The 13,198-nt window shown below is 43.7% G+C and overlaps 1 protein-coding gene across 3 annotated transcripts in view; it reads left to right on the top strand.

Moving 5' to 3' along the window:
• STRN (striatin) overlaps window positions 1-13,198 on the top strand; it is a 97,658-nt gene that overhangs the window by 63,566 nt on the left and 20,894 nt on the right. For 2 of the 3 annotated variants that reach the window (XM_039910422.1, XM_039910424.1), the window contains 4 exons: window positions 7,200-7,310; window positions 9,558-9,644; window positions 10,166-10,309; window positions 12,423-12,559. In XM_039910422.1, the coding sequence (XP_039766356.1) occupies window positions 7,200-7,310; window positions 9,558-9,644; window positions 10,166-10,309; window positions 12,423-12,559 (479 nt within the window). The remainder of the gene's footprint in view (window positions 1-7,199; window positions 7,311-9,557; window positions 9,645-10,165; window positions 10,310-12,422; window positions 12,560-13,198) is intronic. The other variant, XM_039910423.1, reaches the window with a different exon arrangement.

Here is a 13,198-nt window from a genome sequence, read left to right as displayed (position 1 = left end):
CCAGGGTTGGTTTGCAACTATGAATTCTTTGTCTCCTCGTTTAATTTGTAACCCAAAGCAGTCAGAGAGGGGCATGACATTTCTTATGCTATTTCTTTTTGCATTTGTTTCGCTAATGACTTAGGAAAATCAAATGAAAAACTCAAGTTTGAAAACTTTCTGGGAATATCTTAGTTAATGAGAAGTTACAGTTCTTACATCGTAAGAACCCTATTTATTGCGCACTCACTCACTCTATTGCGCCAAGCACTCTATTAAACACTGGGGAGAACACCACAGAGTTGGTTGACATGTTCCCTGCCCACAACGAGCTAATAATCTAGAAACAAATGCCCCCACCATTATTATTACTATTAATAATAATAATAATAATGGTATTCGTTAAGCACGTACTATGTGCATCTTGCTGCAAAAGAGGCATTTTTCCAAAAGAATTGTTGAACTGAGCCGAGAGATCAGGGTTCCCGGTCTGGTTTGACCATCGATTTGGGAACTCACTGAGACAGTCAGACCATCTCTAAAATCCACTGCTTTGGAAGAAGTTCAGGAGCAGTCAGCAAAATAGGAGAGACCAGGGACTGTCTCTATCTGTTACCGATTTGTACATTCCAAGCGCTTAGTACAGTGTTCTGCACATAGTAAGCGCTCAATAAATACTATTGAATGAATTAATTTGCTCCCCCTTGAATCCTGTTACCTTCAGTTTTACTCCTGAAGATGTATGGCCCTTCCTAATAGAATGCCAGTCACGTCGAGAACGCTCTACATATTATCTTGTAGTTTTCTTCCTGGCAGAGGACAAGAATATCATCCCAGAGTGACCTAAGCGCTCCTCTGCGGTCCCGTGTGAAGGCACTCATAATTACTGAAATGGCTTTTCTATTGGCGGTAGATCTTTTTGCCCTCATTCCTCCTCAGGGAGGAAGAATATTTAACTTTTCCCACTCTCTCTTGTCTCCTTAATCCTTGGGAGGCTGCAGAGGGATAAAAGCTGAACACCGCACACCGCTAGACAGGCTCCTGAGCTGATCTGACTGGGGACTGAATCGCACCTCATAACTTAAAATCTGTGGATTCTTGTGAGGCCCTAACATGTTTTAATCACCATTAAAAAAGGGCAATAAGGAGCAAAAGATATTTTGATGTGGGGGGATACACAATAATAATAATGATGCAATTTGTTAAGTGCTTAGTATGTGCAAAACACTGTTCTAAGTGCTGGGAGGATACAAGGTGATCAAGTTGTCCCACTTGGGGCTCCCAGTCTTAATCCCCATTTTACAGAAGAGGTAACTGAGGCACAGAGAAGTGAAATGAGCGCTTACTGTGTGCAGAGGACTGTACTAAGTGCTTAAATACATAGGCTATGTTTTCAAAATCCAAAGCGAAGTAGGGTTTGGGCAATTGTCCATTTAATTTCATCCTATAGACCGTTGTGCTGCGTAATTCTACATTTGCAGCCCCAAACTCGCTCCCTGTCTGTAGGCTCACATTTCCTTCTGCCTTCGACATCTCTGCTTGGATGTCCTGCCAATCACCTTAAAACTAGAACTAGACTTGAAGCTCCTTGTGGGTAGGGAATGTGTCCGTTATATTGTACCCTCTTAAGCGCTCAGTACAGTGCTCTGCGCACAGTAAGCACTTAATAAATACGACTGAATGAACTTCAGTAAGCTCTCTGAACACAGTAAGCGTACAGTAAATACGATTGATAATTCAGGCCAAGGAAATGAGTCCGCCGTGGGAAGTGTAATGGACATTCCTCCGATTCTCCTAGTTTTCAGTTGGTCTCTTCAGTACTGTAAGTGGGGGAGGCCCAGCAAATAAATTTTTGCTGTTCTTGGCTGTCAGCTGCCACACTGATTATAATTGCCCCCCAGATTTCTGACTTGAATAATTATAATGATAATTGTGGCATTGGTTAAGCTCTTACTATGTGCCAGGCACTGTCCTGGGGTGGATAGCGCTGGGGTGGATAGGGGTAGATAGATTGGACACAGTCCGTGTCCCGCATGGGGCTCACAGTCATAATCCCCCTTTTACACATGACGAAACTGAAGCAGAGGGAAGTGAAGTGACTTGCCTAAGGCCACTCAGCAGGTAAGTGGCAGAGCAGGGATTAGAACCCGTGACCTGATTCTCGGGCCCGTGCTCCATCCACTACACCGTGCTACAGTTGCGTTTACATCACTTATCCAACATCACTTCCTACCCTCTAACTAGTCCCTTTTTTTAAAGGATGATAATACCAGTTGCAGTTGGAAAACCCTTACTTTCACCCGCCCATTTCAGTCTAAGCTTCAGGGCAGGAATCTCACTGGTTTCCTTGTTCAGAGATTTCCTTCCAGGTACACAATAAATAGTTCAGGGCTTTCTGTCCGCTTTGAATCGGGGAATTGAAAAAGCGAGGCATCTTGTTTACAGTTTCCAGGGTGCACTAAGCCATTTTGGGTTTCTTTGAAAAATACTGTCCTACTTTTAAATTAGGCTTTCCTGGACCGTTCCAACTAGATCGCTTGCTTCTGAATCCAATTCAGTTTTTATTAGCCTGCCTTTATGGTTCCTGGTTTACGAGAACTTACCAGATTGTGTGTTAGCAGTGTGGCCTAGTGGACAGAGCACGGGCCTGGGAGTCAGAAGGACCTGGGTTCCAATCGTGGCACCGCCACTCGTCTACTGGGTGACCTTAGGCAAGTCACTTAACTTCTCTGGGCCCGTAACCTCATCACTAACATGGAGATTAAGACCGTGAGCCCCAGCAAGGGTCACGGACTGGTTGTATCCTCCCCGGCGCTTAGTACTGGGCCTGGCACGTAATAAACACTTAAAGAATACCATTAAAAAGTAAATGTAAGCCAGCTGCTCCAGAGCCCGAGAGACTTCACACGTTTTACAACCTAGTGAGCTGAGTGTGTCTCTCCAGTCTTTGAATGCCAGATCATATCCGCCTTCTCCCTCTCCTCTAAGTGGATGTTATTTTATTATCCCTATGGGAAGCAGCGTGGCTCAGTGGAAAGAGGCCAGGCTTGGGAGTCAGAGGTCATGGGTTCGAATTCCGGCTCAGCCACTTGTCAGCTGGGTGACTGTGGGCAAGTCACTTCACTTCTCTGTGCCTCAGTTCCCTCATCTGTAAAATGGGGATTAAGACTTGGAGCCTAACGTGGGACAACCCGATTACGCTGTAAATCTACCCCAGCGCTTAGAACAGTGCTGTGCACCTACTAAGCGCTTACCGAATACCAACATTATTAATAATGTTCTAGGCAGATGGCAGGTTGAATGTTGAACCAGTCTCGATCATACCTTGGGCAGTGATCCTGTGCTAACTGCTTCCATACTTCCTGGTCCTCCTCCTGCCCCCACCAATTACCCGTTCTTCTCAACCCTCCCTTCCTCTCCTCACTTGGCAAGCACATTGTGAGGCCTGGGACTGTAATATGCAACTCCAGAATGGTGATTAGAACCCAGAGCCGGCGGTAAGAGCTGCATCTCAACCCCACTTACAGTCACATTGAGCAAAGGTTGTTCTCAGTTGTGTGTTTTTGGGTCCATAGTGGAACTCTTTAGATGATCCCAGTGTCTGACGTAGAACAGCCTTTCTTTTACCCTTTGGGAAATACCTAAGAATAACTGTAGCTGAACGTGTTTAGTAATTATGGTGCTTGTTAAACACTATGTGTCAGGCACTTTACTAAGCACTGGGGTAGCTACAAGTAAATTGGGATGGGCACAGTCCCCATCCCATGTGGGACACACAGTCTTCACCCCCATTTTACAGATGAGGTAACTGAGGCACAGAGAAGTAAAGTCCCGTGCCCAAGGTCACGGAGCAGACAAGCGGTGGAGCCCGGATTAGAACTCACAAGGTTCTGACTCCCAGACTGGTGTTCTATCCACTGTACTATGCTGTTTCTCTAGCACAGTGCCTGGCACATAGTAAGAGCTTAAATGTCAGGAAAGCCTGTGCTTTAAAAAATGCCATAAAAAACAGAACGGAGGCTCAAAACATGACCCAAACACAATCAGGTTCTGTATTAGTTCTCAGTCAATCAGTTGTATTTATTGAACACATACTGTGAGGAAAGCAGTCTACTAAGCATTGGGAGAGTACAGTGCGACAGAGTTGCTAGATATGTTCCGTCTCCACAAGGAGCCTACGGTCTAGAGGCGGAGACAGACAAAAAAAAAAAATTGGTATGTATGTAAGTGCCGTAGAGCTGAGGGTGGGGTTGAATAAAGGGTATAAATCCAAGTTCAAGGGGGACACGGAAGAGAGGGGATGTAGGGGAGATGAGGGCTCATTCAGGAAACGTGTCTTGGAGGAGATGTGATTTTAATAAGGCTTTGAAGACGGTCTATTGGGTATGAAGGGGAAGGAATTTCAGGCCAGAGGCAGAGGGGGAGACAGACATTAATATAAATGAATTACAGTTGTGTACATAACTGCTTTGGGGCTGGGAGGGGAGATGAATAAAGGGAGCAAGTCAGGGTAATGCAAAAGAGAATGGAAGAAAAGGAAAAGCGAGCTTACTAACTACAATAATAATAATTGGTATTTGTTAAGTGCTTACTGTGCATCAGGCACTGTACTAAGCACTGGGGTCGATACAAGAAAATTGGGTTGGACACAATCCCTGTCCCAGATGTGGCTCACAGTCTCACTCCCCATTTTACAGATTAGGTAACTGAGATACAGAGAAGTGAAGTGACTTCCCCGAGGTCACACAGCGGACAAGTGGTGGAGCCGGGAATAGAAGCCATGACCTTCTGACTCCCAGCCCCTGGCTCTATCCATTACGCCATGCGGCACTCCTGGCTCAGGCAGATAGATAAGATCGAGGTACAGTGAGACGGTTGGCCTTAGAGGAGGAGCAAAATGCGTGGACTAGGTTGTAGTAGGAGAGAAACGAGGTGAAGTAGGAGGGGCAAGGTGATTGACTGCTTTAAAGCCAAAGGTAAGGAATTTCTGTTTGATGTGGAGGTAGATGGGGCAACCGCTGGAATTTCTGGAGGAGTGGGATAATGAATGTGGACTGAATGTCTTTATAGAAAAATGATCCAGGTAGCCGAGAGAAGTATAGACTGGAGTGGGAAGAGAAAGAGGCAGGGAAGTCAGCAAGGAGGCTAATACGGTAATCAAGGCGGGATAGGATAAGTGCTCGGATTAACACGGTAGCATTTTGGATGGAGAGGAGAGGAGGGACGTCTGCGATGTTTTGAAGGTTGAACCACCCAGATTTCGTGATAGATTGAATATATGGGGTGAATGAGAGAGAGGAGTCAAGGATAACACTTTGGCTATGGACTTGAGAGACAGGAAGGATGGTGGTGCTGTCTACGGTGATGGGAATGATAAAGGAAGGACAGGATTTGGGTGGGAAGATGAGGAGCTCTGTTTCCGACATGTTAAGTTTGCGGTGACGGGCAGGATATCCAAGTAGAGATGTCTTGAAGTCAGAGAAACACGAGACTGCAGAGGAGGAGAGAGATCAGGGCTGGAGATGTAGATTTGGGAATCCCCTGCATACACGTGGTAGTTGAAGCCGTGAGAGTGAATGAATTCTCCAAAGGACAAGGGTGATTGGATGATTGGATCAGTACTGTGACAGTGTGGATGGAGAAGAAAGGGTGGATTTTAACACTGCCATGAAGGTTGAACTGACAGGATTTAGCGACCCAGTGGGTGTGTAGAGTCACTCGGAAACTCAGTGAGCCTTTGATATGCCATCGCATGGCAGAGTGCTCAGGCTCCTCAACTCTCCAAAAGAACCATTCCTGGCCAAACCGTCCATCTAAGGGTGAAGCACGTGCTCCCCCAAACGAAGCGGAAGTCGAGGCACGCACTTACAGACGTTGATAGTCCTCTTCTTATGTAATTCATTTTCCCTAGCCTTCCCGCGTAACCTGGAATGCAGTGGCACCGAGTTTGTGCTGATTCAAACAAACCAAACCTCCACTACCGAGTAACCCGTCAGGATCCCAAGCTCTTGTTACTTAGACTGTTCGTGAACAACGCACCAAGTGGAGTGGGCCTAACTGCTATAATGTGGTATAGGACAATTGCGGAGGTCTTCTGAGTATCCAGGGTAGTCTTGCACGCTCTTAGCACCCAAAACGAATGGCGGCTGAAGGTCGATCTTGCAGTTGAAGTCATCGCTACTGAGGGAAAGCAGCGTATAAGTATCGCTGAGAAGGACCAGCGTAGAATTATGCCATCAACCTCTTAGAGCCTCATGCCTGATCATTAATGAAAGGATTTTCCCAGTTTCTCGGTGTAATCTTCCTGAGTTCCTCTCCCGCTGACTGTCTGCCCCTGCACTTCTGCTGAGATGAGAGTTCCCAGGTTTTCCCTGCAGGGACCAGAAGTTGTTTCTTTGAGGGTCTGTGTCTACGAAGCGCATCCCATGGTTTCGGAGACTTGTTTTCTTCTATAGGCTGCGGGTCTTGGTTGTGCTTTTTTAGTTTTTGTCTTTGCAAAATAATGAGGCTTTTTTTATTTTGAATGACACGCAGTTTTGCAAATTGTCTTTTGACAAGGTTGCGTCTTCTGCTGCTTAGCGCAGAATACCCATAGTAAGGACTGTAGTTTTAAAATAGTAGAAATTGGCTAAAACAGAATCAGTTCAAAGTGCTCAGCGGATCCTTTACTCTTGTGATTTTATTAGATATTCTTGACATTGTGTAAAGAATTGGCTTATGACTTAATATTTTGCTTTATCATCATTTGTTCTTGTTCACCGCATCCTAGGATAATGGTTATATATTAATTATAAATCTATTAAATGAATGAAGACATGCAATTGTATACAAAATAATGTTCCTATTATTTGGATGAAAAGCTCCCTGAGCCTTGGTTTTATTATCTGTGGGCAGAAATGGGATTGAAACAAAAAAGGGTCTGAATTCTCATTTTTAGTCTTAGTTTAGCGGGATTATACCATAAGATCCTCACTTCGTTATATCCTTTTAGATATCGTTGTTCCAGTTTTCCTCTCATGTCATTTTCAAAGAAAGTGCTGTATTAGAATGTGGGGAGAGAATCTGGCCATTATTTCCTGCCTACAGTTTATGTACTTGTATTCCTAACTTTAAAAGATGATAAAAGATAATGAAAACAAGTTCGGGAGAACAGCAAATATTCAGAGTTCAATATTTTGTTGAAAAAGGCAGCTGTGTTTCATCTATCTCACTCTGTTTAGAAAAGGAAGACCAATGTCTCACACCTGAAGCGTGGAATGTGGACCAGAGAGTAATTACCAAACTCAAGGAACAGTACAAAAAGGAGCGAAAGGGGAAAAAAGGGGTGAAGAGTAAGTGGAAAACATTGTACCTTCAAATCGTAAAGCCTGCCTCTCACCCCAAAACTTTCTTTCAGTGTTTTCCTAAAACTACTTACTCTTTTACTTTGCTCCTGTCCCTTTCCTATTCACTTGTCCTCAGGGGTTGAAATTAATGCTTTTCTATGTACTTATGAAAGGAACAAGCCAAAACTTGTGGACTCATGCTGTTTTCCATCTCACGTTAACCATTCCGGAGGGCCGCGATTTGTTGGACAGTCACTCCGGAATCCCGTACACTGGTGGACAGGATCTCAAATCCACATTCTTCACCCTGAATTGAGAATGCTTTTGCGGCTCAAAATTTGTAATTGTCAGTCAGTCCATCTGTCAGGGACCCAAAGTCTTTCACCCTATCTTACTTGATCTGAGAATCAGAGGACAAAAGTTAATTTCTACCCCTGAACGTTCTTTGCATTCATAGCACGCAGATCGTTTGCTGTCACCATTATATGCTATACAGGGCTCAGAATGAAAACAATGGCCCTATTCAAAAGACCGGTTTTAAAAATTTTATATTGTCGGTCTGAGGCCATTTTCATTTATAATAATCTTCTTGAGTGATTTAGTACATTTCTGTCAAACGCGAGGTTGTCGAATTTAAAAAAAAAAAGGGAATGTACAATTGAATTTATAGCCCTGTGCATCATATATCTGTCTGTAACTGAAAAACACCAATCCATTTTGTGAATGGTCCATAAAACCTGGCGCTAAAAACATGTGGCGTTAATTAAGTGTGCAGATTGGAAATCCAAAGCCTTTCAAATGTCCAAATTTATAGTAATGAGTCCCCAAGGAAAGCAGGTCAGTGTCCCACTTTGCTCTTTCCCTCAGAGGTGACCTGAACACAGATCTCCCTTCGAAGCAGATGGGGACTGCTTACGCTCTGAGACACCTGGAGAGTGAAGCAAGATCAAAACCTAGTTGGGGTTTGGAGGGAGGAGAATTTGGAAAGTTATGGGATTTGAAAGGAGTTTTTCTTTTTCTTCCTTTTGTGGAATAAAGCTTCTTCTACGGACCTGTCTTTTCCTTTATAACTGATGGTGAAATCATGCACAAGATGGCAGCTGCTTGAAAACATGATGGCATCTCTCGATGACCGAGCGGTTCATTTAATTCAGAAAATGCTAGATATCGGTCATGCCAAATACCGTCAATTTTGCTGAGATCATACCATTAGCTGTGTACCTAAGTGTGATAGCGTTTTCCTTTTTTAAGCAAATTACTGTATACTGTGATTAGATCTCAATGAGCTGAAACCATGTAGAACTGAAATTCCAGAGCAGTTCTGTTCTTGCTAACAAGTTGTTTTATTTATTTATTTTTTAATTTAAATTTTATCTTTTTGGAAAAGCAAGCCGAGACCAACTGTGATGAATCTGCATTTTGCCCCTCTGTTGTCATTATGTAGTTGAAAAAATGAATTTCATGTGAGAAACTGAATTCCCTCAAAGAAAGTGGTTGTATCCTCAAATACAGGAAGAGATTTCAAGAGAGTCTGTTCCTAATTACTACAGTACTTGCTGAGTATTTTATCGGGATAGACATGTTTAATGCTTGAAAATGTAAGGAATCTCAATGTGAGTCGTCATGTTAAGGAGTCTCTTTCAAACTAGTAGCACTCATCAATACTTACCTGGATGATTAGTTTATGGCCTCGTATTGGGGCATAGCTGTAATTGAAACAGTGCTTGATGTTTAAAATGCCACCATTTGACTGGAACAGAATTCTTAGTGTGAGAAGCAGTTTGCTACTCTGGTTCCTAGGAGGAAATTAATCAGTATGCCGTTCAGTTACCCAAGCGTATTTGTGAATGAAGATTCACTTGGGACAAGTTAAATGATTTCCTCTTTGGGAGAAATTAAGTAACTTTCAGGGAATACATTCTGGAGGAACGTGCCAGCCTGCTTTCAACAGTGCACTGCATTTTGCATACCGAAAGGAGGGGGAGAGGAACCAAACATTTAATTCGGTGAAAAAAGACGTGTAACACAACAAATGCGCCTATCACGACGAAGAGGGTAGAAGCCCGCTTGTGTTTAATGAGGTCGTACAGAGATTGTTCCAGTCAAATTGTATCGTGCCATCCTATCGTATTACTGTTTCTAGGCATTAGTTAAAATTGCTTGAAAATAGTTATATTCTTTACTGGTATAGGAAAAAAAACATAATGGACTATGGGTAAGATATTTTCCCATTCTTAATTAAACTTATAACAGGAAAAACTACCGAAGATCTGTTTCAGCCTCTATCCTATATAAAACAGTCAAAACAGGGATGTGGGAGAGTGATGGATCAAAGCCCAGGTAAGTGTCCAACAGGGCATGAGACTTCACCTAGCGTACTGTAGCTTCAGGGTGTAATCCAGTGACCTCAGCTTGATTTTTTTCTTTTAATTTTTTTTATTAGCAGCTGTCATAGTTTGCTTTAGTACAAGGCAGTCCCACAACGACTCTGACATAAACCTGCATTTTAAAGTAACGACTCACAAATACTCGCAGCCATTTGACGGAGGCATTGTATTCATAGTCCAGTAGCGATCCAGTGAGTGGATCTGGGTACGCTTGTACTTTTCGATTCAAGTAGCAACGCTAGTCCAGTAACTTAAAGGACAGCTGATAAACAACACATCACTTCTCAAGAAATTCCTCATCTTCATTCTAGGAAGTTTAAGTTCCATCTGGAAACAGTTGCTTTTTTAGCATACACTTACGATAGTGCCATTATCAGCGGCATCACTTTGTGTTGGCAGAGCACATTACGTGATCAACCATTTTGACGTGTCTTTTGAGCCGCTCTCAGAACTCATTGGGTTTCTCTTGGTCAGGACCCAACAGGTCGAAGCTTCAAGATATGCTTGCAAACTTGAGAGATGTTGATGAGCTTCCCTCGTTACAGCCGTCCGTGACCCCGCCTTCCCGCCCCAGCAGCTCAAGGCTTAGTGAACACGAAACCAACAGGACAGACGAAGGCAAGTGTTTGGGGAACTGTCTGAACGAGCGAGATTCCGGGTCCCCTCTGTCCACACTTCATCCAGATGTAACTTTTCCCTGGGAACTCTCTGGGTGAAGGATTTTCTACCAGTTTGTGCCCAGGCCAGGCTTGTGTGTGCTGTTGGCCTTGCTAGTAACAGCTTTTGTTTCACCCTCAGCTAAAGAGAGAGGGTACTGATCATGGAAAAATTTTGAAAACAGAGAACCATGTCAGCCTGCTTTTTGCAAAAGATTGATTTGGGCCTCCTCACCTCATTCCTGATAAAACGCTTAGATAGTGAGCTCCTTGAGGGGCAGCGGCTGTCTCATTTTCATCTGTGTGTTTCTCCCACCGCACTTAGGACGGCGCTCTAAACGAAGTAAGCGCTTCATACCATTACCATCACTAGTAAACCGTCTGAATCCCAGCCTCACTCTGGTTCAGTTTCACATCTCTTCTTCCTCCCAGATCATCACCCCTTGAATGATTCTCCAATATCTCACACTGGGCATGTCCAAAACCAGACTTCTCCCCTTACCTTCTAAATCTCTTTTCTCTCAACTTCCCCATCTCTGTCAATACTTTCACCAACCTCCTTGTCCCCGAATCCCACAGCCTTGGTTATATGCTGAACTTCCTACCGTCTGTTATCTCTCAGAAGTCTCCTGGTGGGCAGGGAACACGTCTGCTCACTCTATTATATTGTACTCTACCAGGTGCTTAGTGCAGCTCTATGCACACAGGCAGCTCAATAAATACCATTGACTGATTCAACTGCTAAATCCTGCCTATTCCTCTCCCAAAATATTTCCAGGCTCTGCCTGATCCCCTCACCCAAAAAGCCCTTCTCCAAGTTCACGCAGTTATCTTGCGGTTCGACTACTCTATCAACTACTTTGCCTTTCTGACCAGTCTTTCCCCTTTTCAGTCAAAACTCCGCTCTCCTACACAGATCATCTTTTTGGAACATTGTTCAGCATACATTTCTGCACTCCTCTAAAAGCCTCCAGTAGCTGGCCGTCTCCCTCCACATCAGACAGAACTGCCTTCCATTTGGCTCAGGTCCCCTCCCTGCCCCCCCGCCCAACCAGCTTTCTCTGCCTGGTACATTGGCTTTTTCAACCTGCTACTCCTAACTTATACTTTTTTTGCCTCTTCCTCCCGATCTCAACTTTTTATCCGTTTCCTGCGTTCAACTCACTTGACTCTGACCCTTTGCTCACGCTGTCCCTCTGGCCTAGTTGCCCCTCGCCCATTTATATCCTTTCCTTCTCAAATCCCAGCCCACCTCAGTCTTCAGAGCCCTCACAGAATCGGCCTCTTCCAGCAAACAGTGCCAGTTAATTCCCACCACCCGTAGTCCAGTTAATCCTACATCCACTGAAAGCTTCGATGTGTAAATATATGTGTGAGTGTGTGTGCGTATGTATATATGGCTACGTGTATGTGTATATATGTATATGTTTATGTATGTATATGGATGTATATATGTGTATATGCGTATGATTGTAATATAAATTCTGATAAATTCATCCTGGCTTATTGATTCTACTGCCTATATGATCCTTGATTTTCTTACTGCTCTTACCATAAATATTTTATACGTCTGCCTCCCCCATCAGATTGTAAATTCCATGGGTACAGGAGCAGTACATTTCTTCTGATGTTCTTGACCATTTTTTACATCAGTGTATTGCCCTCAGTAGGCGGACAATAAATGCTATTACCCTTAGATTTGCAAAAGTTTTATATCTGTGCTTAGTGTTACTCTGGTTTAGAAATGAGCAAGCAACCATATTAAAAATCTCATTATTACCATTATTACCTATGCACTCAGTACCATGTGCAGAGTAAGCGCTCATTAAATACCATTGATTGATTAATTGATTTATGTTCTATTTAAAAAATAGAGTGGTGGAGCCAGAATGATCAATTCTGCTTTATTTCCTCTACCAGAGCATTTGGAACTTGGACAAAAGCCCATTATTGAAGAGCAGTCCAGTTTTTGGAATCCTGAATAGTGTTTGTGTATTAAATGATTGATTACAGAGTGTCTGAATACAATGTCCTAATTGATGTGTGAATTAAAAAAAAAAATTCCCCTCTTACAGTGGAAGCGTTAACGTTCCCTCCTACATCGGGAAAATCGTTCATCATGGGAACAGATGAAGCCCTTGAAAATGAATTGGGTCTTGGAGAATTGGCAGGTCTTACAGTAGCCAATGAAGCAGATTCCCTGACTTATGATGTAAGTAGTACGGCTTGTCTTCAATGCACTGTTGTGTTCAGTGCACCGATATAAGAGTGAGTTGGTGAAAAGATCTCTACTGAGAGACACAGACCTGGAAAGATGAAGATTTGATAGGTTAGCCATGAGAAGCAGCGTGGCTCAGTGGGTAGAGCCCGGGCCTGGGAGTCAGAAGGACTGATCCCGGCTCTGCCACTTGTCTGTTGTGGGACCTTGGGCGAGTCACTTAACTTCTCTTGTGCCTCATTTACCTCTTCTCTAAAAGGGGGATTAAGACTGTGAGCCCCTCATGGGTCATGGACCGTGTCCAACCTGATTAATAATAATAATAATAATAATAATGTTGGTATTTGTTAAGCGCTTACTATGTGCCGAGCACTGTTCTAAGCGCTGGGGTAGACATAGGGGAATCAGGTTGTCCCACGTGGGGCTCACAGTCTTAATCCCCATTTTACAGATGAGGGAACTGAGGCACGGAGAAGTTAAGTGACTTGCCCACAGTCACACAGCCGACAAGTGGCAGAGCTGGGATTCGAACTCATGAGCCCTGACTCCAAAGCCCGTGCTCTTTCCACTGAGCCACGCTGCTTCTCCATTAGCTTAGTACAGTGTACATAGTACAGTGCCTGGCACATAGTA

This window comes from Ornithorhynchus anatinus, chromosome X1 (assembly GCF_004115215.2).
Source record: "Ornithorhynchus anatinus isolate Pmale09 chromosome X1, mOrnAna1.pri.v4, whole genome shotgun sequence".
In the NCBI taxonomy this organism is placed as follows: domain Eukaryota; kingdom Metazoa; phylum Chordata; class Mammalia; order Monotremata; family Ornithorhynchidae; genus Ornithorhynchus; species Ornithorhynchus anatinus.
Note: the sequence above shows the minus strand (reverse complement) of the source record. Positions and strands in the feature narration are given on the sequence as shown.